The sequence below is a fragment of the Alligator mississippiensis genome, chromosome 2, assembly GCF_030867095.1.
Source record: "Alligator mississippiensis isolate rAllMis1 chromosome 2, rAllMis1, whole genome shotgun sequence".
Lineage (NCBI taxonomy): Eukaryota > Metazoa > Chordata > Crocodylia > Alligatoridae > Alligator > Alligator mississippiensis.
Window position 1 is genome coordinate 68,720,056 of NC_081825.1, and position 26,022 is coordinate 68,746,077.

General features: G+C 39.7%; 1 protein-coding gene across 7 annotated transcripts in view; it reads left to right on the forward strand.

Annotated features, from left to right (window-relative positions):
• FAT1 (FAT atypical cadherin 1) overlaps window positions 1-26,022 on the forward strand; it is a 170,497-nt gene that overhangs the window by 40,321 nt on the left and 104,154 nt on the right. For all 7 annotated transcript variants that reach the window (XR_002088267.2, XR_002088268.2, XR_002088269.2 and 4 more), the window contains exon 3: window positions 18,061-18,375. Coding sequence is in view for 4 of the 7 variants with exons in the window: in XM_014594874.3 (XP_014450360.1) it covers window positions 18,061-18,375 (315 nt within the window). In the remaining 3 variants the exon portion in view is untranslated. The remainder of the gene's footprint in view (window positions 1-18,060; window positions 18,376-26,022) is intronic.

The following is a 26,022-nucleotide window of genomic DNA, read 5'->3' on the forward strand; positions in this document are numbered from 1 at the left end:
TTGTGCAAGCAATTATTCTGTCCAATGTGCAGGACTTTGCACTTGTTCTTGTTGAATTTAATCTGATTGGTTTTAGACCATTATTAGGTTGTTCTGGATTCTAGTTCTACCCTCCACTGTGTCTGCAACTCTGTCCAACTTGGTCTCCCTTGCAGATTTTTTGAGTGTGGACTCAACCCCTAAATAAAGGTGTTAAACAATGCTGAACCCAGGACAAACCCTTGGGGAACCCCATTTGATACCTCCTTGCAACTAGACCAGGGGTGGTCAGCCTGCAGCACAAGTGATACAGGCAGTCTCTGGGTGTGGCATGTGGCAGACATGGGGTGGGGGGCATGCAGCACAGTAACAGATAAGGTAGGAAGCAGAGCAGCAGGTGAGGCAGGAAGCTTAGGGAAAGAAAGCAGAGCAGCCATCAGGCAGAGAAAGTAGACTGGAGCAGCACTTGGGGGAGCGTGGGGAGTTAACTTGTGGTATGTATGCCTGCCAAAAAAAATTGACCTCCATTGAAGTAGATACTGAGCCATTGACTACTTGTTGAGGACAATGATCCAGCCGTCTCACACAAATGTGTGAGTAGACACACATGCATATGTGCATACTTAATTCTCATGTATAGCCACAATGTATAGATTGAATTTGATATATGCAAGAGAAAATGAGAATCTGGAGTCTACTAAATTAACTATCTGAGAAATGTAGTATCTAGTATTACTGAGACTTGGTTAGTAAGGGGTGATCTGAGAATTCTGCAAAGTCCTTCTACCTTCTTCCTTTTCCATTTCATTTGTGTGTTAAATTTATCTGGCAGCCAATCTGGGGCCCCTGGGGCCATGGTGTACAGCTCTGTGGTGGCAGTGGCTCTGCATCTGGGGCTGGATGAGTTTGACACCACTGGTGTATTTATAGGCTTAGCATAATTCAATTTTTTATTTTTTAATAATTTTTATGGATAATATTTACTTTTAAGCATGTGTTTCAATTTTAATTATTTAAATTTTCAGAATTGTGTAAAATTAAAGGTGTGGGGGGCAGACAGTTTATTAATGGCAAGCATAACTATTGTAGGACTGCTGCCAGCTGAGTGGCTGAGCTGCCATAAGTTCCAGCTCTGCACACTCATAGCTCCATTGTCCCCTTTGTTACTTTCTTCTTTTGGAAACCCCAGGGACTGGGAACAAGAGTTGCAGTCCAAACTACAGTCAGCACAGTTCTTCATCAGCCATAATTTTTCGTATGTACCCTTCCTACATTTCTGTTGTTTACAGTGGAAATACTTTTTCATCATTCTGTGAGTGTGAGGGGAAATCGACGTTTATCAACGTTTACTGATAAAATTAATTCCACCATGCCTGTATCTTTATGGTCTCAAGAGGAACTTTGCTTAAACATAGCCACATCTAATTTTCTGCTGCTATATGATGGAATTTTGTAAGATACGTATACTAGTTTTGCCTTTCCCTGAAGAGAAGATGGTATTCTGAATTCTAGTGTGGGTAGCTGGAGCAAAGATTGTGAAAAATCCTGCTAATCTGACTTGCACAATAAAGCCAGATTGGATGGACTTCATGGGTAAGGTGAGTGGTATATGGCCCAGTGTACATATGTACCCTGCCACTATTCTTCAGCAATTTACTTTGTTTTTCCCAATACTACTTTTTGTTTATAATGCTATGTGTTGTTACAATAGGAAAACTGGTTTCAACTTTCCAGTGCTATTTTTTCTGTGTAAAAAAAAAAAAAAAAAAAAATATCATGGTTGATTGATCATGCCAGTACTAAAGGTTCTTTTCCTTTCCACCTCTCCTGAGAAATCCAGGTTACACTTGTCTGTGCTACACTGAATTTTCCAATTTTCCTTTCAATATAATAGTTAACATTTCATATCCCTCATGTGTACTTACTTGTAAGGTTGTGGGTTTGGGTTATTTTCTCTTTCTCTCTTTAATGCCTCCCTATATCAAGGCCTTAGCAGAGTAGAACTCCTTCTGTGTGTAATAATTATAGGTCTTGTCCAAAATTCTGACATACAAGCAAAACAGCTGACAGAAATAAGCTGAAGCTATTAAAATAACCATAAACTGGGATGACAATAAAGCTGTCTGCCTTTGTCCCAAAAGATTGCCTGAACTGAAAGTAATAGGCTGAATTCTAAGGCAGCCCCATCAGGGATCTTCTAATTGCATAAAGTTTTTTCTCATTCCTTGGAATACATATGAACTATTGGTTTGGGTCCTAATTAATCTTTTATTTTTCTTTTCCTTGTTCCTTTCTTTTTCTTACGTATTTAAGTAAGAGAACCTAGTATTGACCCAGAATTTTTTAGAGTAACTTTTATAAAGGCTATTTAAAATCATGTTTTTTGTAAGGCTTATTCTTGTATTGTATTGAGAACTCATGGACTACACATGCTTTTTTAAATTCATTCGATTGGTTCTTGCATACATCTGCAGAAACATTGTGACAGAACTGTAACATCAGAACATGGTAGAGATAATTATTTATAAATCTTTTATAGCTGTTTTTGAGTTGTAACTCATTTTACTTTAGTCTTAAGTGAGTCATGAGAATATTTGTGTCTTAACATTTTTCTAAATATTTAGCTTTGACCAGGCAGCTCCTATTAACATCATCTGCCTCTAAAATTCATAGCATCTTTATAAGCTTGAATAAATCACAGCTGCAATTAGCCATTGGATGATTCTATAATTACTCTTCTATGGCACTATGTCCAAGTTGTGCTAGCCTGCTTTATGAGCCACATACAGGGCAGGTCCACAGTGAGCCTTCTTTTGTCTCTCTTGCATTTGACCACTGTCATTTTGCTACCATCTGTTACTAGTACAGGAGTGAGGTAGATGCAAACAGTTCTCCTGTTTAAGTTTTATTTCAGGGCTTGGAGGCACATGGGGGGATTCCAGATTGTCCAATTATGTCTGGAAACAGCATTTTACAGTGCATGCTCTTATAATTTCTTTCCTCGTGGTAGTAAGACTGCTGAGCTTTGATATTCATCTTTGTTGAGGGGGTCTTTCTTTCATTATGAAACATAATGGAACAATTAGCTGCTTTGAAAACTATATCCTTGTATCACAATTAACATTTTTGATGCTAGACCATATTTTGCTGTATTTTCCACTATGTCCAGTCAGTCAAATGGTATTGCTTGTGGTACAAATCAGGAAATAATTTTAACCATTTTATTGTGTTGCTATTGAGGTTTTATTTTGTCCAGTTGTTTTAAAATCTTAGCATTAAACATTATTATAGAAATGCTACTTATGTTTTCTACATAAGTACACCCCAGGGAACAAAAGGTTCCTTGATCTAATAATATTCTGTCACTCCATCACATAGTCAGCAGTTCCTGCTACAAAGAAAAAGTCCTCAGTGGACTAGTTATGCTGTAAGAGCCTTGCAGCTGTACAACAAAAATGTCATTTACCTGTTAAAGAATATTTTAGTGCAAGTACCCTACAATTCTATCAGCTTCACAGTACTGCTGGTGATTAGTTACTTGAGACTATGTGCACGGTGATTTATACTAGTGAATGGGTAATTTGTCCCTCAGAATATTAAGCAGAATAGTTACCAGAATCCTCTTTCATATAATAACTGTATCTAGGCTGCTTGTGGTACAGGCAGAACTTTTTATGAATACATACGGCTCTCTGTTTCAGATACCTGTATCCAAAGACTGCTGCTAAACAAAAACTGTATATGTTTGTTTTCAGTGCTGAGAGAGAAAATGAAATTTCCATAAATTCCAGGCAGCTTCTTTTATATCAAAGTGAATTAATTATATAAGTCTACTCCTGGTTTATTTTTTCCTAGTTGCACCTGCAGAATATTCTTCTGAGAGTTCTCGCAGAAGTTGGAATGTCTAGAAATAAAATCTTTAAACGGCTTAATACCTTTTTCTTTTGACCTGATTATGAAGAAGGAACCTTTAAATATGTATTTCTGGATAAGAGCAGTTTTCTGACTTAGTGAATTAAGCGCAGAATATTGTCTTTGCTATATTGCAAACATAAATGTGATAAACTGTCAATATTCAAGTACAAAAAGTATGGTGAGAAATAATGAGCAATATTATGTAAGGCAGGAGTTCCCAAACTGACAAATTATGCACCACCAGTTTAAAACGATACAACGTTAAGTACCACCAGCAAATTTTTCAGTTCAGCCTTAAGTACCACCAGCAAACTTGTGTCATACAAAGTAATTATAATAAATCTGTTAACACGTACCACTGACAGGTTGCCATGGTGGTTCCTGTATCACAGATTGGGAACCGCTGATCCAAGGACCGCTGTGGTTAACATGGTCTAAAAAAATATAGCCCACAGTTTGTTGGGTTATTTTTCTTTCTTTTTTTTTATTAGGGTTCTTACTTGATTTTGAAAACATTAAAATAGAATTAATTGGAATGTGTTCATAATGTTAAAGCTATCAGTTTATTTTATGTCTAGCCAAAGATGAATCTTATTGTAAGGGAAGAAGTTTGTAATTTTTTTTAATGTCAGCCACTGAAGTGTTGAAAAATTATGATTAAAAAAAAATAAAAATATTTAAAATGAAATTAAATTCTTAATCATGCTCATACTTCTTATAAGTTTGCAAACAACTAATTTGAATTTGCATGAGTTATACAGAAGACAAAACATTTGCTGGCTGTTGCTAAGTTACAGTCTTCCTATCTTTGCCTGTTTAGAAGTTTTGAGAGCCAAAGAGAGGGAAGAAGAGCAATGATGAGAGCATGTTCACCTGTAATTCAAAAGGGTACAGCCAGTTACTGTAAATCTTTCTTCCCTTCTTTCCCAGCATTGCAAACAAAAATTATACTTGAAAAAGAATTATTTTGCTCTGCTGTAAATGACAGATGTGGTAACTCATCTATGATAAAACCTTATACTGCTGAGCATTCAGGAGCAAATAATATCTTCTTGTCTGGCTGTTGCACTTTGCTCCTTAGTAACATAAACAAATAATGCCTCCCGTTCAAAGTGTGTATGTGATATGCGCAGGGAAAGGCTCGTATAACCTTTTCAGTTTAGTTATGTTATCAAAACATTATTTCTAAAGCCGGATTGCATGTCACTTTTAAAAGCTTGTATTGCCCACCCTGGGTCTCCAGAATTTGAAGATTTGGACTGCAGTGCCTCTTTTGGCATGCTGTGCTGTTTATACAGTGCATAAACTGACATTTCACTTCAGCAAAAGGAATCTCATTCCAGTCCTTCTTTAGCAGGAGATTGCTTAAGGAGTTCACAGGATGGAGGTTTTGGTTTTTTAACTGACATTTTAAGCATTGAATAGTTCCTTGTCTCTCTTAGAGGATGCTCTTTAGCTTAAGTGCTATGGGGCAACTGTTTTGCCTTGTTTGAAAATCTACCAAGACCTTGTGGTGTTGGTTTTTATGTGGTTGGTCAGAGAACATGCAGACCGTGTTTTCTGTCCTGGATGTTGTTTTACCAACACTGCAAACAAAGGGCTCGGTTGTACCCTAAACACTGGTGGAACAGGGAGTTAGGCCACACCAGGTTGAGGGCAGGGAGGAATTTTTAGGTTAAATGGTTTCAGGGCATAACAGTGGTTTGCAGTGTTGTGGCTCTGGGGTGTTCTTCTCTTATCCACCCTGGTACAGACAGGCATCATCTGCCCCCCCAAATTGTCTAAAATCTCATAGACAATGTATACATATTTGAAAAGATCAGAGGCATAGGTTTGGTTATAAGTTTACCCTAATACACAAATTAATAATTTTGCACATGATAATTGATGGAATAAATTGTACTGCTTCTCTTCAGGCAAAACACATAGATAAATAAACACTTTACTTTCTATCTTACCTGGTTTTACTGAGTTTACTATGTTTGACAATGTGTGAAGCTCTTAAAGATACTAAATCACATTTGTCAATCATCCTGATACAATTGTACCCCAGAGAGCCACTCAAGAAGATAAGGAAGGGGGGCGGAGTACTGTTGTAATAGTTATCTGGGGATTGGCGAGCCACAGACAAACATTGCCTCTCCTTATCCAGATGCTCTTCATTTCATCCTGTGGGTAATACTGTCTGCACCAAATTTGTATAGCTTAGTCTAGTACTTAGCATAAAGAGATGACGGGTGACCAGCATTAGCTTCCTTCCGCTTCAGCCTCCTTTTTCACTGGCGGTAGTCATCTGTAGCAACTTTGAGAGAGACCATGGGAGATGACTGGGGTTTTGGTTGTAGCCGTGTTGGTCTAAAGACATAGGCAGGCAAGGTTCCTTGGGTAGGTATCTTTCCTTTGCGATATCTTTTATTAGACCAACTGTATCACAGCAGAAGAGTAGGGCTGTAAGTGTAGTCTGGAAATTGCATCTGTTTTGTAGCCCTTATAATTGCAGCCAATTCTGGTAGCTTTATCCATATTGAATAACATTTGCTCCCCAAAATCCCCTCGGGAGTACTTAAGGAGCAAATACTAATCTGTATGATTTTAGTGCAATTTATATACTCAAAAACAACTATACTGAATAGGGGAGGCAACCTAGTGATAGATGATGAGGAAAAGTCTGAAGTACTCAATGCCTTTTCTACCTCAGTCTTCACAGGCAAGGTCAGCTCCCAAACTACTGCACCTGGCAGCATAGTTTGGGGAGAAGGCAAGTAGCCAACAGTGGTGAGAGAAAAAGATAGGGATTATTTAAAAAAGCTGGACATGCACAAGTCTATGGAGCCAGATGTGATGCACCTGAGCATGCTGAGGAAGTTGGCCAGTGTGATTGCAGAGCCACTGGCCATTATCTTTAAAAGCTCTTGGTGATTGGGAGAGATCCTGGATAATTGGAAAAGGGCAAATATAGTGCCAGTCTTTAAAAAGGGGAAAAGGGATCTGGGGAACTTACAGACCTGTCTACCTCATCACAGTCCCTAGAAAAATGGAACAGGTCCTCAAGGAATCCATTTCTAAGCATGTGGAGGAGAAGGTGATTAGGAACAGCTTGGCATGGATTCACCAAGGGCAAATCATGCCTGACCAACCTGATTACCTTCTGTGATGAGCTGACTGTCTCTGTGGCTGTGGGGAGACAAGTGGTTGTGGTATACCTTGACTTCAGCAAAACTTTTGATATGGTATCCCACAATATTCTTGCAAGCAAGCTAAGGAAGTGCAGGGTGGAGAAGGTGGATAGAAAACTGGCTGGATCGTCGGGCTCAAAGGGGTAGTAATCAATGTTTAGTTGGCAATGTTTAGTTGGCAGCCAGTAGCTCAATGTTTAGTTGGCAGCCAGTATCAAGTGCAGTGCCCCACGGTTGGTCCTGGGGCCTGTTTTGTTCAATATCTTCATCTGTGATGTGGAAGATGACATAGAGTGCACCCTCAGCAAAGACTGTGGATGACACCAAGCTGGGGGAAGTAGTAGATATGCTAAATGGTAGGGCTAGAATTCAAAGAGACCCAGACAATTTAGAGGTTTGGACCAAAGGAAATCTTGTGAAGTTCAGTAAGGACAAGTGCAAACTCCTGAACTTAGGATACAACAGTCCCATGCACCAGTACAGGCTGGGGGCTGACTGGTTAAGCAGCAGCTCTGTGGAAAAGGACTTGGGGGTTACAGTGGACAGTAAGCTGAATATGAGCCAACAGTGTGCCCTCGTTGCGAAGCAGGTTAGCAGCATACTGCATTGCATTAGTAGGGGCAGATCAAGGTATGTGATTATTCCCCTTTATTCGGGACTGGTGAGGCCACATCTGGAATTTTTGAGTCCAGGTTTGGGCCCCCCACTACAGAGAGGATTTGGACAGATTGGAGAGAGTCCAGGGGAGGGCAACAAAAATGGTTTGAGGGCTGGGGACCCTGACTTAAGCCATTCCCGCAGCTCCTCCTCCTGTTTAGCCTGGAGAAGATTGAGGGGGGATTTAGTAACAGCCTTCAACTGCCTGAAGGGGGGTTCCAGAGAGGATGGGGCTAAACTGTTTTCAGTGGTGGTAGACAACGGGATAAGGAGCAATGATCTCAAGTTGCAGCAAGGAAAGTTTAGGTTAGATATTGAGGGTGTGCGAAGCCGGCCCTATTCAATTCGGATTTGGCCCAAATCGGGGACAGTGATTCAATTCGTTGATTCAGATCACTGTCCCTGATTCAATTTGGCTGAATCCGAATCTGAAGATTTGATACTGATTTGGAGAATCAGCAATTCGGACATAGACACAGCTTTAAATGTTTTTTCTATGTAACTCAAGGTACCAGCGTGGCTCACGAACACTGCAATGCTGGGGCGCATGGAGCGTCCCACAGGAGTGCGGGCGGGCCCTCCACATGCTCAACAGTGAACCCGGAAGTGGACCACAAGTACTTCTGGTCCGCTTCCAGGTCCATCGGGGAGCATGCTGGCCAGTGGGCCCGGAACTGGACTGGAAGTGCTTCCATTCCACTTCTGGGTCTGCTCCCAAGCATGCTGTGGAGCCCTCCATGCTCCTGTGGGATGCTCCATGCACCCCAGAGTGTGTGTGTGTGTGTGTGTGTGTGTGTGTGTGTGTGTGTGTGTGTGTGTGTAAAAATAAGTATTTGATTTTACTATTTATAAATGGATCTTATGGGCCTTTATACTCTTGGACCTATGTACTTACATGATTTGCTAACAAGATAAAAGCAGGAGAAAGTAGCATACTGTTTAGATGCCAATATATCCTAGGAACAGAAGGGAAAATATGCCTTTGTATTTATTTTTAAACTTAATCTATTTAATTTTTAATCCTTCATTTGGATTGAGGGTCTATTGACGGTGTCTTTTGATCAAAATGATGTGTTCATACAGTTTCTAAGATGTTACATTGCCTTGTAGTGACAGCTTTAAATGTGGCTGAAAAAGCTTTTTGATTAGCCCATTTATTACAACTTAGATTAATTAAGTTTGTAATCAGATTTCAAGCATCATGTTCCAAGCCAAGGGTTTCTTAGTTTGTTTCAGATGTCACTCCCAGGGCAGGCTCTCCTAAACTGCATTTTCATGCATTGCCGAGAAATTATTGCAGGTTTTGATTCCCATTACAGAATCATTAATGTTGTTAATGAGAGTTCTCGTGGATAAGCACACTTAAAGAGGATCATCCCTGTGAATTGGGAGTATTATAGTTTGAACATTTGTTAATTAGATGGAATTGGCATATGGAAGGCTGTCAGCTTTTAGTTGGATTTATATATTTGTTTCTGTTTTAATAATGACTTTGGCTATAGTGATTTTAAATTTCTAATTTAAATTAAAAGTGCATGAAGATTTGAAATGTCACAGTTTTGTCAACAGGTTTCTTTTTCTGATTAGAATGAGATGCTGAAGAAGTCTGTTAAAGAAGATCAGGTTTTTCCCTACCCTACATTGTCTATAATACTCTTCAAATTGTGAATCAGGTTAAAGGTGATGTGTAGGGTCAGAGTGGTGTGGGAAGGGGAGATTATACTTTTTCTAATTTCTGTCCTTAGTCTTCCAGCTAGTTTGTTTTTTTGGCCCAACTCCGTACCCACATTACACACCCACTTCCAGAAGAAACTGTTTCTTATACTGAAATCAGTGGCTGAGATTTTATTTGCTCATGGGGAAGCAAGACTTAGCCCTGAAGTGAGTGAAGGTCAAAAATTGGCCCCATGCTCCCAGAAAGTATTAAAGTATTTCCTTAAGTCCAAGAAAAATCAGTGCTGCCGTCTGTGGCTACTGTCTAGGATGCCATCTTTCTCATGAGTATCTCTGCATTTCCCCAGTGGCCTGGGGCTAAAACTCATGCATATTATTTTGTCCTCATCTTTTTAGAGAGTTTCCACACCCAGATGATGAAAATTTTCTTGAGATTATAGACCTTACCAATGTCCAACAAAACTTTATGGAAAACTTTATTATTTTTTTGGCATACACATACAGCAATGCTAAGATCTGTGAAGGTACTTTTAATGGTGATTGTCCTTCACTGTAGATAGCTATCAAGCACTGGGACAAGGTAAGGAAGGGAGCAGATCGTAGGAAAACAGCACAGTAATCTTCCCATCTCAGCAAAAACAAGTGAAAGAGTCACTAATGAATGCTGCTTCCTGCAAAAGAAAATTGAGAAAAGGAATGGCAGAATTCTGTTCCCATTTATACACCTAAATGCCAGGAAGTGGTGCCATTTTGATGCTTATATCCAGACTGTGAATGTAGTACCTCTACCCCATGGATGTGTGCAGACTGAGCATTCAGAGTTGGCTGTGTGCTAGCTGGGCAAGTACGCAGATACATGTGTGCGCAAGGCCCAGAAAAATGACAGAGGAGAGCCTTCCCATGTTCTCTCTCCAGTGTTGTTTTTGAAGCTGAGCCACTGTGCCTTACTTTAACAGTCTTTACAGAGAAGGCAGTGCAGTAGGGAAGCTTCTTCCTCATTGGAAGTCAAGCTCCAGCTTGGAACCCTTTCTAAAGGAGCTGTCTCAGTGAGCCATACAGCCTCAAGCTTGTTGTCTTTATTCTAGCGCTGCATCTCTCTCTCTCTCTCTCTCTCTCCTGGCTGCCCAGGGACCAGTTTCAAAAGAACTGTTGAAGAAGGGCCTCAATAATGACTGTACTGTTGTGGTTAGAGCATTATGCTGGGAAATCTTAGTCATGAACTCAAGTACCCACTGAGGACTGGAATCTGGGTTTCTCTCTTGGGCAGCCACTTAGCTATTGAGGTGTTTGGCACCCATTAGTTACAGTTTTTTGCCTGGCTATATTTTGATGACCTACACGTTTCCACCCCCACAATGGGTATATAGCAGTGTATGTGCTCAGCCAGCTGCTCATGCTGTCTACTCATGCACATGTCTGCACTGCAGGGGTGACAGTCACAGCCTGCCTGTAATTACCCAAAACACCATTTATGTGGCTGGAAAACTGCCATTTAAGTCCCAAAGCGGAATAGAATTCCACCCAGTATGTCTGTTCTTAAAGCATTAAGATGCAATGAAAGTCAGTTAAGCTCTTCCCCTAAAAAAGGCTCGATAACACTGAAAAGTATTTGTGATACTTAGAGAAGACCAGATTATTAGGGAAATTAAAGTTGTTTTATTCTATCTGGGAAGTGTAAAAACCATCTGAAGGTGGGTATAAATGTAACTTCATTTTTAAATATCTCTTCATGCAGCTAGAGTCCTGTAAAGGGGCCTCATGTAAATAAGAGCATAACCTAATATGAATATGCTGATATTCTCTCTTCCTAGATTCTGAACTGTGGCTTTTCCCCTAGCCTTTACTCCCAGGATCTTTATCATTTGGCTCAACTGTCCAACTTCCAAGTGGCTGGAAACTGCACGCTGCATGGGTCACACCAGTGGAGGCCACAAAACAGTACCGGAGGGGGGATGGTCTTCTCTTCCCTGGAGTTTGCATGTCTTGTGGTTATCACTCTTCTCCACTGAACTGTACCAAAGCCTCTGTTCCCACTCCCATATGAGCCTTGCCTCCCATGCACCACTGTACCATGAATGCCTCCCCAACCACTGCAGCATGTGTGAAGATCCCCTCCACCCCCTAATTCACAACGCATGTGGTCCCAGGCTCACCATCAGCTCCCAGGACCACTGTTGCACTGCATTGCCTTGCCTCCCCTCCGCTTCCTTATTTTGAACAGAATGGTTGGATGTTTCCTCTGACATCTCTAACCCAATAAATGGTGGCTGAACAGGGAATGCATCACTCTAGAGATCCAGTTTGATGCTCTCCCTGTATAGTATCCACTTTTGCCACTGTTGGAGACAGGATCCTGGGCTAGATGGGCCATTGGTTTGACCTGGTATGGCCCTTATTATGTTCTTAAGATAGAGGAAGGACAGGGACAACCTGGAGACTCTGGCTGCTCTTGCAGGCAGAGTGATAGGGAAAGCAGCAGCTGGGCAGGGTGCCAGCTTACCCTTTGCGGGGTGCATGGAGCCTGCGGGCCACCAGTTGGACAGCCCTGATTTGGCACAAGAGCAGGCTGTGGGGTTGTCTTAAAGAAAAAAATGAAGTATATCTTCTACATTCTGTTCAATGGTGCATGTTTCAGAGTGTGTGTGTGTGTGTGTGTGTGTGTGTTAGAGTGAATTTAGCAATTGTTAAAAGCAATGATCTTACTGTGTGGTCTATAGCAATATAGTGTCAATGGGCAGTTGAAATTTCCATTTTTGTAAAGTCTAATACTAGTTATATTTAGTCTTAGACTCATGCCAAGAAAAGGCAGTGTAAGATTGAGAAATAAACAGTGATCTGATGTACTTCAAGATCGTATCCCGTAAACCTCAGCTATAGAAAAAATATATTTGTTAACTGGGCACATTATCCAAGATTTCCACCAGCAACAGCCATTTATTTACTCCTTGGGTAGTCACAAGGTATTGAAAACCTTACCATTCTGATTCTTTCTTTGCTTTTTAGTATTTAAATTCCAATATCATTTTTCTGGCTACTGTCTTGAGAACCACTAGAGCTATAATCCAGTGATTTACTCCATCTGAAAGCTTTGAATGCTAGCTTTCAAATGGCATAAAGCATTAGTCTAGTGTAAAGCATTATTAGTCTGCTCCAATTCTTGCTTAAGATCGTCTGCTAGAGTCAAGTAGTAAAGATCGCAAAGATGATTAGTTGTTAAACCAGCACCAAGGCTTTAAGAGCCAGTCAGTGACCACCAGTGATTTGAAAGAAAATATTGTTATCCCTGTGAAAAGCATCTTCATCCTTGTTTAAACTATGCTGTGCCAGCCTGCGTCTTTTATGGGAAGAAATGGCATATTTTGTTGAATTTGGTGAACTTTTGTGCAACGCAGTATGCCATTGCGATTTCAGATAGAATTACAGGTGTAATTTTATTTGATGACTTCAGCAAAGCTTTAACGTTAAAGTTTTTGATGTAGGGACCAGCTGTGGTTTTAAAAACATTGAATGGATTTTGGGGATGGTATAGTTTTTCTGTAGGAGCCTCAGGAGAAATTGATGGATACATGGACACAGCCAGAATTTTTCTGGAAGAGCCCACATTGCATCAGCATCTAGTCCTTCCCTCTCTTGTTCCATGTGTACTCTGAAACATTCTTCCTCCATGCCAGGCCTATTCTGTTGTGTCCGTATATCCATCCCTGTGCTACTGCTTTTGGGGACTTAACTCTAGTAACCAGGGAGAAGCAGGTCACCCCCCACATCCCTATGCAAAGAATGAGAGTTTGTTGTCCCTATTTTGCAGTGTCCAAGTGAATGTTGTTTTGAATATGGACAAATATGTAATAATAATAATAATATATTTCAGAGATAATTTACTTTCTGTCTGTTCTATTCCTGGCAGTGTACCAATTACTGTTTCCCTATTGCCATTCTAAAGTTCACCTAGATGGAAAGGTTTTTATTTCTGCATTTGGTTGCACACTTGAAGCATTTATTTTTAACATTGAGTTCAAACACCAAATGCAGGTATTTTGTTTCTTCAAATGTTTCATAAAATGAACTTCTTTGACACTTAGTGTGATTTGGACTTTTAAACAGCAGCATATATTGAAGAAATGTTTGTTTAGCAATTTAAGATGTGTTTCAACACAAGAGCAATGAAAAAATTATTCATTTCAGTTTTACTCGTTTCTTGGGTAGCTGAGGTTTCCTGATACTTATTGCTAATGCATTTTCACAATGAAGGTGACCCTAAAGCAAGTCAAAATTGGAGAAATTCTAAAAGCCAAGGCTGTCCTGTTGGGTAGACATTTGTGCTACATGGCATGTTCAGTAGTTAAGTAATCTGGCGGGCTGTACGTTGTAAAAATGTACAGTAACAGAAGTAATGGGTTTGTTATAGTGCAGAATTTATAGAAATCATGTTATGGACCCAGATCTAGTTTGAACTGACATTTTAATAATACAGTTACAAACATTTACTGTGCTATATTCTTAGACACTGTCATTTTTATCTTTTTATATCCTGAACTTCTGGTTTTCACTGGTAGCATTTTTTTCTCTCTCATTTGATTTTGAGATTTTTCAAGTACAGGAGTGATATGATCCCAAGAAGCAAAACAGCCACATTCTTTATCTAGCTAGGTTTTAGCAGCTAAGGGAAGCTGGTGAACTTTGTAATAGACAGGTGTGTGGGTGGCAGGAACATAGTTTATGCTTCCAGGAGCTTTGAAAACAACCAGGGCTATCTGAAAATTAACCTGCCACTTTTGATATAGTCAGTGTTGAGAATGTGGGACAGGTACAATAATGGCTGCCCAGCCCACAAAGTAAGTGTGTCTACTGCATTCTATACAAGCTGTAAGCAACAGAAAGCTCTGCTAGGAGGGAATTAATGTAATCTAGCCTTGTGGTCAGTAAGGCGTCTAGCTTTTGCAAAGTTTCTACAGGATAAAGAGAAGCACAGCCTGCACAGATTGTAAAACTGAAATGCTGCGTCCAATTCACAGGTTTCTATGGAAAGGCTGTGGTCAAAAGTGAGGTCACGATTCTTAACTTCTAAGAAGTATACTTCCAAGCAGGTCTCTTGAATAAATAGAAGACACACAAAAGGGGTAATAGGAGTGAGAAATACAAATCCCAGAAATGTAGGGGAAATCTATGCACTTTAAAAGAGCATTTTTTTAAATATGAGAATTAGAAATTATGCTAGACTTTTCTTTGTGATTTTGAGCAAAATGAACACAACAACTAATTAAGTACATGTACTGCATTGTTTTGAAGGAGTGGACAATATAAAATGCAAATGTACTTTAAATGATTACCATGGCTTTGTAATATTTTACTGTTTACTGGTATTAGTAGATTCTTCTGCAAAGATTGTAGTTCTGCAGGTACTACTTCTAAATCTCTAAACCATTTGTACAGGATGTAAATTTCTGTTTTAAAATACAATACATTTATTTGTCCTTCCTTTTGGTCTGGCTCTTTTTATGCTTTACAAACTAATTTTCCTACTGACATCTGGTGGTGGGTCTGAAATGCTGAATATGATGTTGGAAATGCTATACATGCCTGTTTTGAAGTTTGCTTGAAATTTGTTGTAATAAAAGACACTTTTTCCAAAAATGTAGGGTGTTCATCAAACTCTTTAGTAGTTCCTTATAAAGGCAAAGAAATAATAATTTGTTAAATTGTTACATGTTTACTCCTGTGCATACCATATTCTCTGTTCCTGTTGACATCATGTTTGCGTATAAATATACATATATAGATACAAAAATGTTTAAAACATGGGCTACAATATTTTGATGATGTAAGACCTTGGTACACAATCTTTTGGCCCCGTATATCAGATGAAGGGTGTGAGCTGGTCTGCAGGGTAATACCCCATGCTCCAGGATTGGGCCTCACACTACCTCCCCTTGCTGGGATTGGGTCCTGGCGGCTCTGTGCTGCCTCTGATTGGGTATACAAGGCATCGTCAGGCCCAGTCCTAGCACATGGGCCTGGAGAATGGCGTAGTACCCTGGAGCCCAGTCCCAGCATTCAAAACCAATCTGGTGTGTTAGGGCCAGGTGACATGACACCAGCGGCCACATATGACCTGAAGGCCAGCAGTTGAGCACCCCTGATATAAGGTGCTTCTCTTTACCTGTGAAAAAACATTTATTTTAATTATATTTAAAGAACCTCTAACTCAAAGGAAATAACAGCAATGCTATTTTTTACAAGTGTCAGACTGTAGAAGCACATTCAGAAATGTGTGTTTTATGTAGATTTAATTTTACTGACAGCATGCATGAGTAGAGCAGATGGGCACAGGAAAGGAAAAAGCACAGGCATTCTTGCATCATAAGTATATCCACAGTCTCAAGGCCAGCTGGCATATCATTGTTTTGGCTTATTGGAGGTCCAGTCATGATTAGGCCTTTATGCATTACTGTATCATAAATTATTATAATGGTATTGATTAATACCTGCCAGGCAGTACCTCTTTCTGGCCTCTCATCACATTACAGCTGCTATTTCCCTTGTACTTTGTATACGTATTAAGGTAATTTTATGTCAGATTTAGCTAGAAAATGCCAATGAGAAGATAGCTTATGTTGTGTAAGAGAGATTAGCACAAGAAATAAAAAAGGGTGACAGGCTTTTATCTTGCCTTGGTTCCTTGAAAACTTGATACTGTCCCACTTGTCAAATAAATTACATCAGATGTCAAAAAACTTGGCATGGAATACCTATAAATTATGATTGTACTTTGTGGACTAAGGTGCTTGTGCTTGTAAAATAGATCTATATTTCTTTTCCTCACACAGGATATATCTACACTTGCAATTAGCATGTAGCAACAAACTCTGACACTGTTCATGCTGGAGTTTATTGCTCCTAGGCACAGTGTTTATATGTACACTCAGGACCTTAGCACATGGAGCCAGGGTGCTGCAGCCCTGGACTGGCGGGAGGTCTGGGGGATTAGCTTGCCAACCCGGGGCTGCTCGTCTTGGCTCAGCGTCCTGCAGAGGGAATGGCTCGGGGATGATGGTGCTACAGTGCAGACCTAGCCAGCAAGCAGCTCCACCCTTATGCCTCAGCCAGCCCCAGTCACTGTTTACACGTGTGTTGCAGTGCACTAAATGACTCTGCCATAGGATAGTACTTATCCTGGATCATACTATCCTGCAGCAAAGTTAATTAGTTTACTGTACCATGCGGTGCATGTGTAGATGATGACACTTTACTGCAGAGCTAATTGGTCATCTCTGCTGTAAAGCGCACATGTGGATGTACCCACAGTGTTGAATCTTTAGCTCCTTACTCATATTTTACTGAAGCTTTATTCAGACAAACTCTTGTAGACTTGAGAAAGGAGTTCCATTGAGTCTGTGCATTCTATAGCTATTCCTTTCTTTAAAGGTACTGGATTTTAGTTCTTTTTATACATGCACAATAAGGGTAAGAGGAGTGCTTTCATTTGCCTAATTATTGTAGTCTAAAATGAAAAGAAATACATAAGCCTCAACTTTCTGTTTCCAAAATTCTCAAATCCAAGTATTTATTCTTGGTAAGACATGCATTTATAAAATTCACATGGGCATCCCTGTATGAGTATCTTGCCACTACTTTACATAGCTTCTTATTAATCTGCATGGTGATAAATAGCTCCAAAGGTTGGCACCAGATAACTTTGGCTCTGATCCAAAATGGGTAATGTTGAGCATTTAAGTGCCTTTGGTGGTGGAAACTTAAACCTTTATGAATTCTCATGTATCTAAGCACTTGAATGGGGCTTTTCAGGATCATTTGCTAGGATGTAGGTATCTAAATGTTGCCCAAATAGCACTTTAGATTGGAACATGGGCTGCTTTTTGGATCCAGCATTTTGATTAGGACTATCCAATTTCCAAGTGGTTGGGGGATGCTGACCCATGAGCTACACCTGTGGGGGCTTCATACTCCGGGGGTCACGCTAGAGTAAACCATGGTCCTCAACACTGCTCATTTTTCGAACTCCCCCTATCAGCCACTGCACCAGGTGCACTCCTTCCCACTGCAGCATGAAGTCATGAGCTCATCCTCAATTCTGCACTCTATGCACTATAAGAGCCCTGACCCCTCACCAGGGCTAGGGCCAGGAAGTAGTAAATGAAGAAGGGAAGGGGAGCCTGAAGACTCCAGCTGTTGTTCTGGGGGGAGTGGCAGCCAACCAGGAGACCAAGGCTCCCAGGCATAGTGTTTATGTGCACTCAGGACCTCAGCACATTGAGACAGGGTGCTGCAGCTCTGGACTGGCAGGAGGTCTGGGGGATTCACTACTAATACTGTGAATGTAACACTTAAATCATGCAAGGCACGGCTGTTTAAGTGGCAGTGCACAAGCCACATATGGCCCATGAGGAATGAACCTTCCAGTCCTAATGTCTATGAAAATCAAGGAATTACCTTATCAAACGAAATTAAATATATTGAAACAATACAATATAAAATGTAAAACCTTCTATTGACTTAGGATGTTCTTTTTTTAAACATTCTCAGTTTTGTCTTTACAAATATGAAAAGCTGTAGAATTATAGTTTCATTTGTTTGACTTCTTTCTCTTATTTGATGTGCTTCTTAAGCATTTAATATTGTTCTTCTCCTCCATTTTGAACAGGTATAATAGAGACTGCTGATCGGCTGGACCGTGAGACAACTTCACATTATTGGCTAACTGTTTATGCAACAGACCAAGGCATTGTGCCTCTGTCGTCTTTCATTGAAATCTACATAGAAGTTGGGGATGTTAATGATAATGCTCCTCAGACAACCGAACCTGTTTATTACCCTGAAGTCATGGAAAATTCACCTAAGGATGTATCTGTCATTCAGATTGAAGCATATGATCCAGATTCCAGCTCTAATGAAAAGTTAACTTACAAGATTACTAGCGGAAACCCCCAAGGATTCTTTTCAATAAATCCCAGAACTGGTAGGTATTAAATACACTGTTCACATAACATTATATATCTGTGAATTTATTCTTCTGCATAAATGGACAATATTAATGTTTTTACACTATGGGGAGGCTATTTTATTGTAATATTACATTCACACTTTTGCCACAGTTGCAGAGAAAACAAGGTACTTTGATCTTAAATTTGTTAAGCACAACTTATTTCAGTATGACAGTAATATAATTTGCATGCAGTCTGTGCTGTGCCTGTTTTTTCTCCTTCAGTTTTCTGTTTGTAGACAAATAGAGTAGGACTGCTTGTGAATTGTTTGCTCAGAGGTATAGTTTTATTCAAATCTGTCTGAACTACTTGATGACTGATTATTCCCCAGGATAAGAGGATCATTATCTGGCACAGAATTTGTGAATGATAAGCTGCTGAATGGGATATTTTGAGTGTGAAAACAATAGAGCTCTAGTTCAGGATTATTCCTAAAACATAGAAGTATTGATGTTTCTAACAAAAAGCTCAGATTAAAAAAACAGTGACCTTTTAATATGAACTAGAAATCCTGAATTGCTTGTAGGGATAGAAAGACAGGAAGCTAAATAGTATAATTGTTTTTTATTGAAGCTGTACAGGGGACTTAATGGTGAGCGACTTTTATGCTGTTTTATTTGCTTGTGGACAAATGTAGAAACTGCTCTTCTCCATATGTAGTATGGGATTAGCACCTTAGAGACTTAATCAGACAGGCATGAACTTTCATAGACAACAACTTACTTCATCAGATGCTTTACTCTTTAACCTTTATTCCAGGAAGTAGTACCAATTCTGACCTGTGACTGTGGCTATCCCTTTAATTGTATATTGTTGCTCTGCATTGTGGAGGGATATACAGGTGCTATATAGAGCTGTGCAAAGCGACAATGTTTCGTTTACATTTCAGATATACCGTTTTGAAGGGACAGTGTTTTGTTTAGCTATTTTGAAGCACTGTTCTGCTTTGTTTCGCTGAAACTGTTTCACTGTTTCAACGCGTTTTGCCATTTTGCCTATAGACTATAATGGGGAATCACGAAAATGCCTATAATGTTGTAATTTCTTGCCTGATTTGGATGAAAACAGCAGGGATGGTAGCCCCTTCTGAGGCCATGAGGCCTGTCAAGTTTCAAGAAGATAGGTGCAGGGGTTTCTGGGAAACAGCACCTCAAACTGTTCAGAGCAAAACTCAGGACATGTGAGTATAGCCAGCTACACATGTCGATATCAGAGCACTCCTTCCCCCCTCTTTCCCTTCTCTCTCCTTAGTTTGTATTTTCCTGCAAGCCCAGCCTCGAAACTCAAAACACTTTGAAATTTTTGAAACATTGTGAATGCCCTCGTTTTGTTTCAAAGCTGTTTTGAAGCCTTGTGTTCCGTTTCAGTTTTGGTGTTTTGTGCTCAAAACACCTTTGAAATGAAACATCTGTCAAAATTTTGCACAGCCATAGTGCTACACTGAGGTCCCATGAAGGACTGAGGACTTAGTTGACCAGAATGTCTTCTCAGGCCCCAGGGTGGTACAAGTGCACCTTGACTTTTCATATTTCCTCCTTGACCTCTTCAGTGAAGCTAATTTTGATAATGTGGAACAGTGACTTCACTCTCCAACCTTACAAAGAGGAGGGGAATTAATTATTGATCTATGTTACTCTCCACCCCTTTCCCTTCAGTCAGGGAGTTACTGAAGGCTTAAAGGACCAGAGTGTAGGCAAAACTGTATTACTCAGGAAGCTTTAATATGCACATAAAGTGTTGGTTTCAGAGTAAATAGCTCTTCTACCTTTTTATCCTTAGTTGCAGATACAGAGGACATCTGGCAGTAAAAGCAGCAAGAGACATAAATAAAAGAAATGCATTGCATTACTGAACATTTGATCATTTCTCAGTTCTGCGTTGCCCCTTTTCCTTGTCATTCACTTTTCCCCCTCTCCATCCATATCTGATGTGTTCTTTCCATTGCCAACATATGTGATCCCTTTGCTTCTGCTTTTTTTTATATCCTATTTTCTTTTGTCTTTATCTTTTGTCTCCTTTTCCTCCTTTCTCTATTTCCTATTTGTCTCTATTCTTGGTTGCTACTGCTTTACTTCTCTTTTGTCACAATGCATCTGCCTCTTTTTCCTCCCTTTTCTATTTCATCTGTGCCCTCTCTTTTTTTCTTATTTGGCGTGGATATAGCCAGACGAGAGAAAAAGGGGCTTCTTTACGTCTTCAGAGACCATTTGTGTCATAGTGGGTATTAGAATGCAAGACTCATGCTTCTGGTCCCACCCACTGGTAAATGACACTGCCTTTAATATATGGTAGGGTTTACTAGCTGTTGGGTGAAGCAGTTCTGCTACAGATATCTTGTAGAGAGAAAGCTTTGGCAGCCAGATCATGAAGTAATAATGGTACTTTCAAGTTCAATACCTAAGGATTTGTGTATAGGGAACTCTGGTCTGCTTTTATTATAGCAGCTACACCATAGAAATAGGTAATGTGATATGGAGCATTTGAATGCACAGGAAAAAGCAACTCAAAACTTTAAACTACTTAGAATTTAAAATGTAAATGCATTTACTCATTCTGCAAAAAGTTCAGAAGAGTCTTTTAGAGTCTATGAATGTACATGTACATGTCTTAACAACAATAAAATGTTGGTTAAGTCTTAACTGGCGCTAGGAGTCTTAACTGGGGATAAGAAAGAGTCAATCCATTGTTTGGAATTGTTGTTATTGTTACTGTTTTATAGTCAAAAGTGTCAAGTATATAGGAGAGGGGAAGACAAGGGAGAGGAAGGAAGTGATTTTGCCTTGAAGTTTTCTTCATTACTAAGCTATAGTAGACTTGGTGCTGAGTACCACCAGTGAGGGTTGAGTGGTCCGGTCTTTATATTTTAAATCCCCACATCGGTGAGGAAGACTTCATAAGCATCCAAAATGGCTCTACCGGGATGTGTTTGGTTTAAAACTACCAGTCTGTACCGGATACAGACTCATTAAATAAGGTGGACCAAATAATGCAACTTCAGAACCATTATCTTCCAAGTGTCCTTTCTGCCTATTGCAAATCAAATACAATTATTCTGATTAGCCTTTATTTAGGGCTAAAGCTTTTTCAAGTATGTTTAGAATGTTGAGCGTGTTTTAAAAAGTCACTTGGAAGAGATGCTAATTATTGTTATAGCTATCACACAGAGTACAAAATGCAGTTTACACCACTGTGCAATAGTGGTCACGTGCATTTTAATAAAAAAAGGGTTGAAATATGCCTGACTAAAATCCTTATTTATAAGTGAGATGATAACCTGTCCTACCCACCTGCACCCAATTGCTTAAAGCAGATCTGGAATTAAAATATTGCAGGACTCACTGCAAAACTAAAACCTGATGCTGTTTTAAACAGTGGATAATTGGCAGTCTAGTGATTTAGTACCTTTGCAAAGAAATACCACAAAATAACAATAGAATCATAGACAAGTAGGACTCAAAGGTACCTTAGGAAGTCATCTAGTCCAACCCCTTGCTCAAGGCAGAATCATCTGGGTTTAAAACATTCCAGACAAGCATGTCTAATGTGTTCTTAAAATTCCAAGAGATTCCATAACCTCTCTGAGTTGCCTGGTCCAATGCGTAACCACCCTTATAGTGAGAAAATTCTTTCTAATATCCAAACCAAATTTCTCTTGTTCCAGTGTAAGCGTATTTTAAATACTTAAATGTACAAACGTATTTTAACATATGAGTCCTGTTCCAGTGCAAGGGACCTTGCAGAGTGCAGGAAGATGGCCCCATTTGCCCTTTTCTGTTTTATAGTGTCATACATACTTGTAGAGCCCGTGGTAATAAAAATAATAAATAATAATGGCAATCTAGATGAGAGCTATCCGGCTCACAGCTGGTGGGCCACATGCAGCCGAAAAAGGGTTAACCAGCCCCCAGGCTGTCACCCTGCCGCTCACATGTACAACATGGTGTGGGAGAAGAGGGCTGCATATGTAGTGTAGCAGAGAGTGGGAGTTCACCTGCAGAGCAGTCTTGGGGGTCTGTGATACCTGCAAGGTGCAGCCCTTGGCTATTTAGAAGTTGGAGAGCCCTGCTCTAGATTGAAAACTGCTCTGTGTTCTTTTGCTAGTAGCTAGTCTGTACAGAGAAATTTGTGAGGCCACAGCTGGAGTACCGTGTCCAGTTCTGGACACCCCACTTCAAGAAGGATATGGATTAGCTTGAGAGGGTATAAAGCAAGGCCAGCCATATGATTAAGGGCATGGAGGGTAGGCCCTGTAGGGAGTGACTTCAGGAACTGAGCCTGTTGAGTCTGAGTATAGAAGGCTGAGACGTGACTTGATAGACCCCCATGTCAGGGGTGAGCATCAAGATCTAGGGGAGCAACTCTTCAGAAAGGCACCTCAAGGGAGGACGTGGACCAATGGGCATAAGCTAATAGAGGGTAAATTCAGGCTAGACATAAGAAAAAACTTTTTCTTTGTAAGGGTCACCAGAATCTGGAACACGCTCCCAGCAGAGGTGGTGCAGTCACCTTCCTTAGAGGTGTTCAAGATGAGGCTGGACAAGCACTTTGTTGAGCTCATCTGAGCCCAGTAACTTCCTGCCCATGGCAGGGGACCCGACTCGATGATCTTACAGGTCTCTTCCAGTTCTATGATACTATTAAATGTGCCTTTTTAAAAAAATTCTGCTAACATTTTGCAGTTTTATACATAGAAATGCTGTAAATAAGACAGCTTAGCGCATTTCTACATCACATGCCAATTTTTTTTATCAACTTTACTTGAAGTATGTATCTGGTCTTTGATAAAATTCATGATTTTTTTTTTTAACCTTGGTATTCACTTGTAACGAAGAAGACTGCTACACAAAAGAGCAAGTCAGCAAGAACAAGAATGGTAATCATAGGTTTATTAGCAACAAAAAATCTGAGAGATTAATTGTACAGCATGCAGGGTCAACTAATATAGGCAGTAGGGCAATATGCATAGTAACTAGTCTGTGGTTTTGATCCGTGAATCTGTCAGTATGAAAGGGTGCCCTGTCCTGTTTCTTTGCAGAAATGAATTAGGGCTATGTGTAGCCTAGATTAATCAGAATTGTGGGGTTCTAAGCCTTTTTACAGTTTTTGGAAAGGAGGAATTTCAAGAGGTGACATTTCATAAACACAGACTGGAGGCTTCATTAGAACAATAAATTTATTTGAGATTCAGAGAAATGCATAAAAATAAAAAGAAGCAATGCTAGTTTTAGAAAATTGTACAGCTAATTCTCTATAGGCAAAAACCCTATCTAATGACTTATGGCTAAATAAAAGTTCTGCACAGGTGAATCAGTGGTCCTGACTCCCAGTTCCATCCTTGGTCTGTCACTCAGTCTGTCCATAAAATGACTGTAATATCTGTCTATAATGTAGTTGTGCACTCTAGACTATAGTGAGTCACTTTTTTTTAAAGTACTACAGATATTACCTAAGGGTTATTGTGAATGGCTACATTTGTAATTTTATTTATTTTATTAAATTTTAACTTATATTTGAGCAGGAATGTTTGAAATATGGGAGTTAGAAACAAACAGCAGTAGTTATATTTATAAACCAGGTATAGAAAATGTACAGTGAGTCCTATACTGAAATATACCAAAAATTCTAACTTATATAAGTTTTATGTGCATATATGATTTATCCATTTACAAGTAATTCTGTGGAACAACTAATGTTATACTTTGGATGAATCATCTAAAATGTTGTTCACTAGTGCTAATTTAGGATGGCAATTATCTGATTAATTTTACCGGGAAGTATGAATTAAACTTCAGATTTATGTCCTAAAAATGAAAGATAATCCATTGAATGCTGTAAATGTTTCCAGCCCCTTTCAGTGTTCTCTTGTGTACTTCCATATATCCTTTTTGGTGAGAATTCTAAAGAGAATATAAAGACTAGACGTTACTTTTAAAATAAGCACAGTTCTTTAAACTGAAATCCTGCAGTTGCAGGATGCTATTTTTCTATTATTGCTTCGTCTGATTTGTAATTTTGTTCTATTCCTGTTCTTTGTTGTGAGATTGCAAACTCCATGTGAAATTGGAAGAAAGGCGTTGAGCTTTAACTGACTAAGTAATAATGGCTCAGCAAGTTGCATGTAAGCCACTTTAATTCAAGTGGTGAAGAGTGTTGTTAATTACTTTAGGACTAGAGCCATTAAGTTGCAGTCCACAAACAAAAGGGATTGACTGAATCCCTGCAGGGCTGCCTCTGAATCTACCCTTCATATGGATATGTTAGTTCTGCAATGCTGTGGTAGAAAAGAGGGTCCCTGTTAAATATTTCAGGCTGTTATAAGTAAGAGTGAGATCTGAAAGGATGTTGTGTTAGCACATGCTGCTTTTTCAGGCGTCTTATCTGCCCTTTTTGGCAGGCTTTGGCTTGGGAGGGTTGGGACAACAGTGACAGTTAATGTTAGGCTCGTTTCCCATAATGTTGAGCATGGGGTTGGAATCCTTTTCAGCTGCTAGAGACAGGAAAAGGCTCCTTATTTTCTACTCTTCAATAGTGTGTCCCTCTATTAATCCCAGAAATTGTCCTTTATACTTTTAAATAAAATTCATTTTTGCCAGATCAGTATGCCTATTCTTCCTCTTTCCCTGGGACTCCTGCCTCATTCATTGCAACGAATGGATAGTGTTTGAGGAAGGAATCGGGTTTATTTAGCGAATGAAACCATTTAGATGCCTATAGATGTGCTCTGACATGTTCTAATTGGATTTCATTAATTGGGTCTGCTGGAGCGTTTTCATTAGAACTCGGCAGCGTGCCCCATTGTCATATGTATTAAGTGTCCTGCGTTTCAGAATGGCCACAGGGGTACTTTAACTAAAACTCATTGAATGAGCTTTAGTTAAAGTGCCTCCATGGCCATTTTGAAACATGGGATGCTTAATACACAAGATGGTGAGACATTTTAATTAGAACAGGTCTCTGGGAACTGCTCTAATTTAATCCCCCCCCTCCCCCACAGAACCCAGTTGCCCATAGAAGTTATGCCTCAGACGCTGGGAGGCATATAGTGAATGAGGCAGGATATTAGAGGAAGAGAAAAATTAGTCTTCAGGTTTGGAAGATTGAATGCCCCTTTAGAGAATTGGATTCTGTCCTTGCCTGTCCACAGAATTTGTGTGTGTTGTTTAGAAAGTTAATTAACCCAAGGTTTTCAGAGGTTGTCACTAATTAAGCATATCTTCTTTTCTGGGTGCCCAGCATGAAACACCTGGGGACCTGGCTTTCAGAAGAGTTGAGTGCTCACAACTTCAAGTGAGGTTGATTAGAGCTGTGCTTTTAATATGTAACGCCAAATGAAAATGCTTAGTGGTTTGGAAAAACAAATCAGACCTGGTTTTTGAAGCTGGACCCTCAAAATTAGTGGATGCATTTGACAACCTTAATCTCATTGTACTTCATTTCTTCAGCTGTAAAATGGGCATCACAGTGTTACCTGATTTCCTCTGGGTGTTATGATTATAAATATAAATGTATTGATATTTATGAAATAGTTGTTGTGATGAGAGTGCCATAGAAATGCCACTTTGGACATGAATTACGTACTGAACACAAAATCATTAAAAGGATGTATTTTTAAATATGGCCAG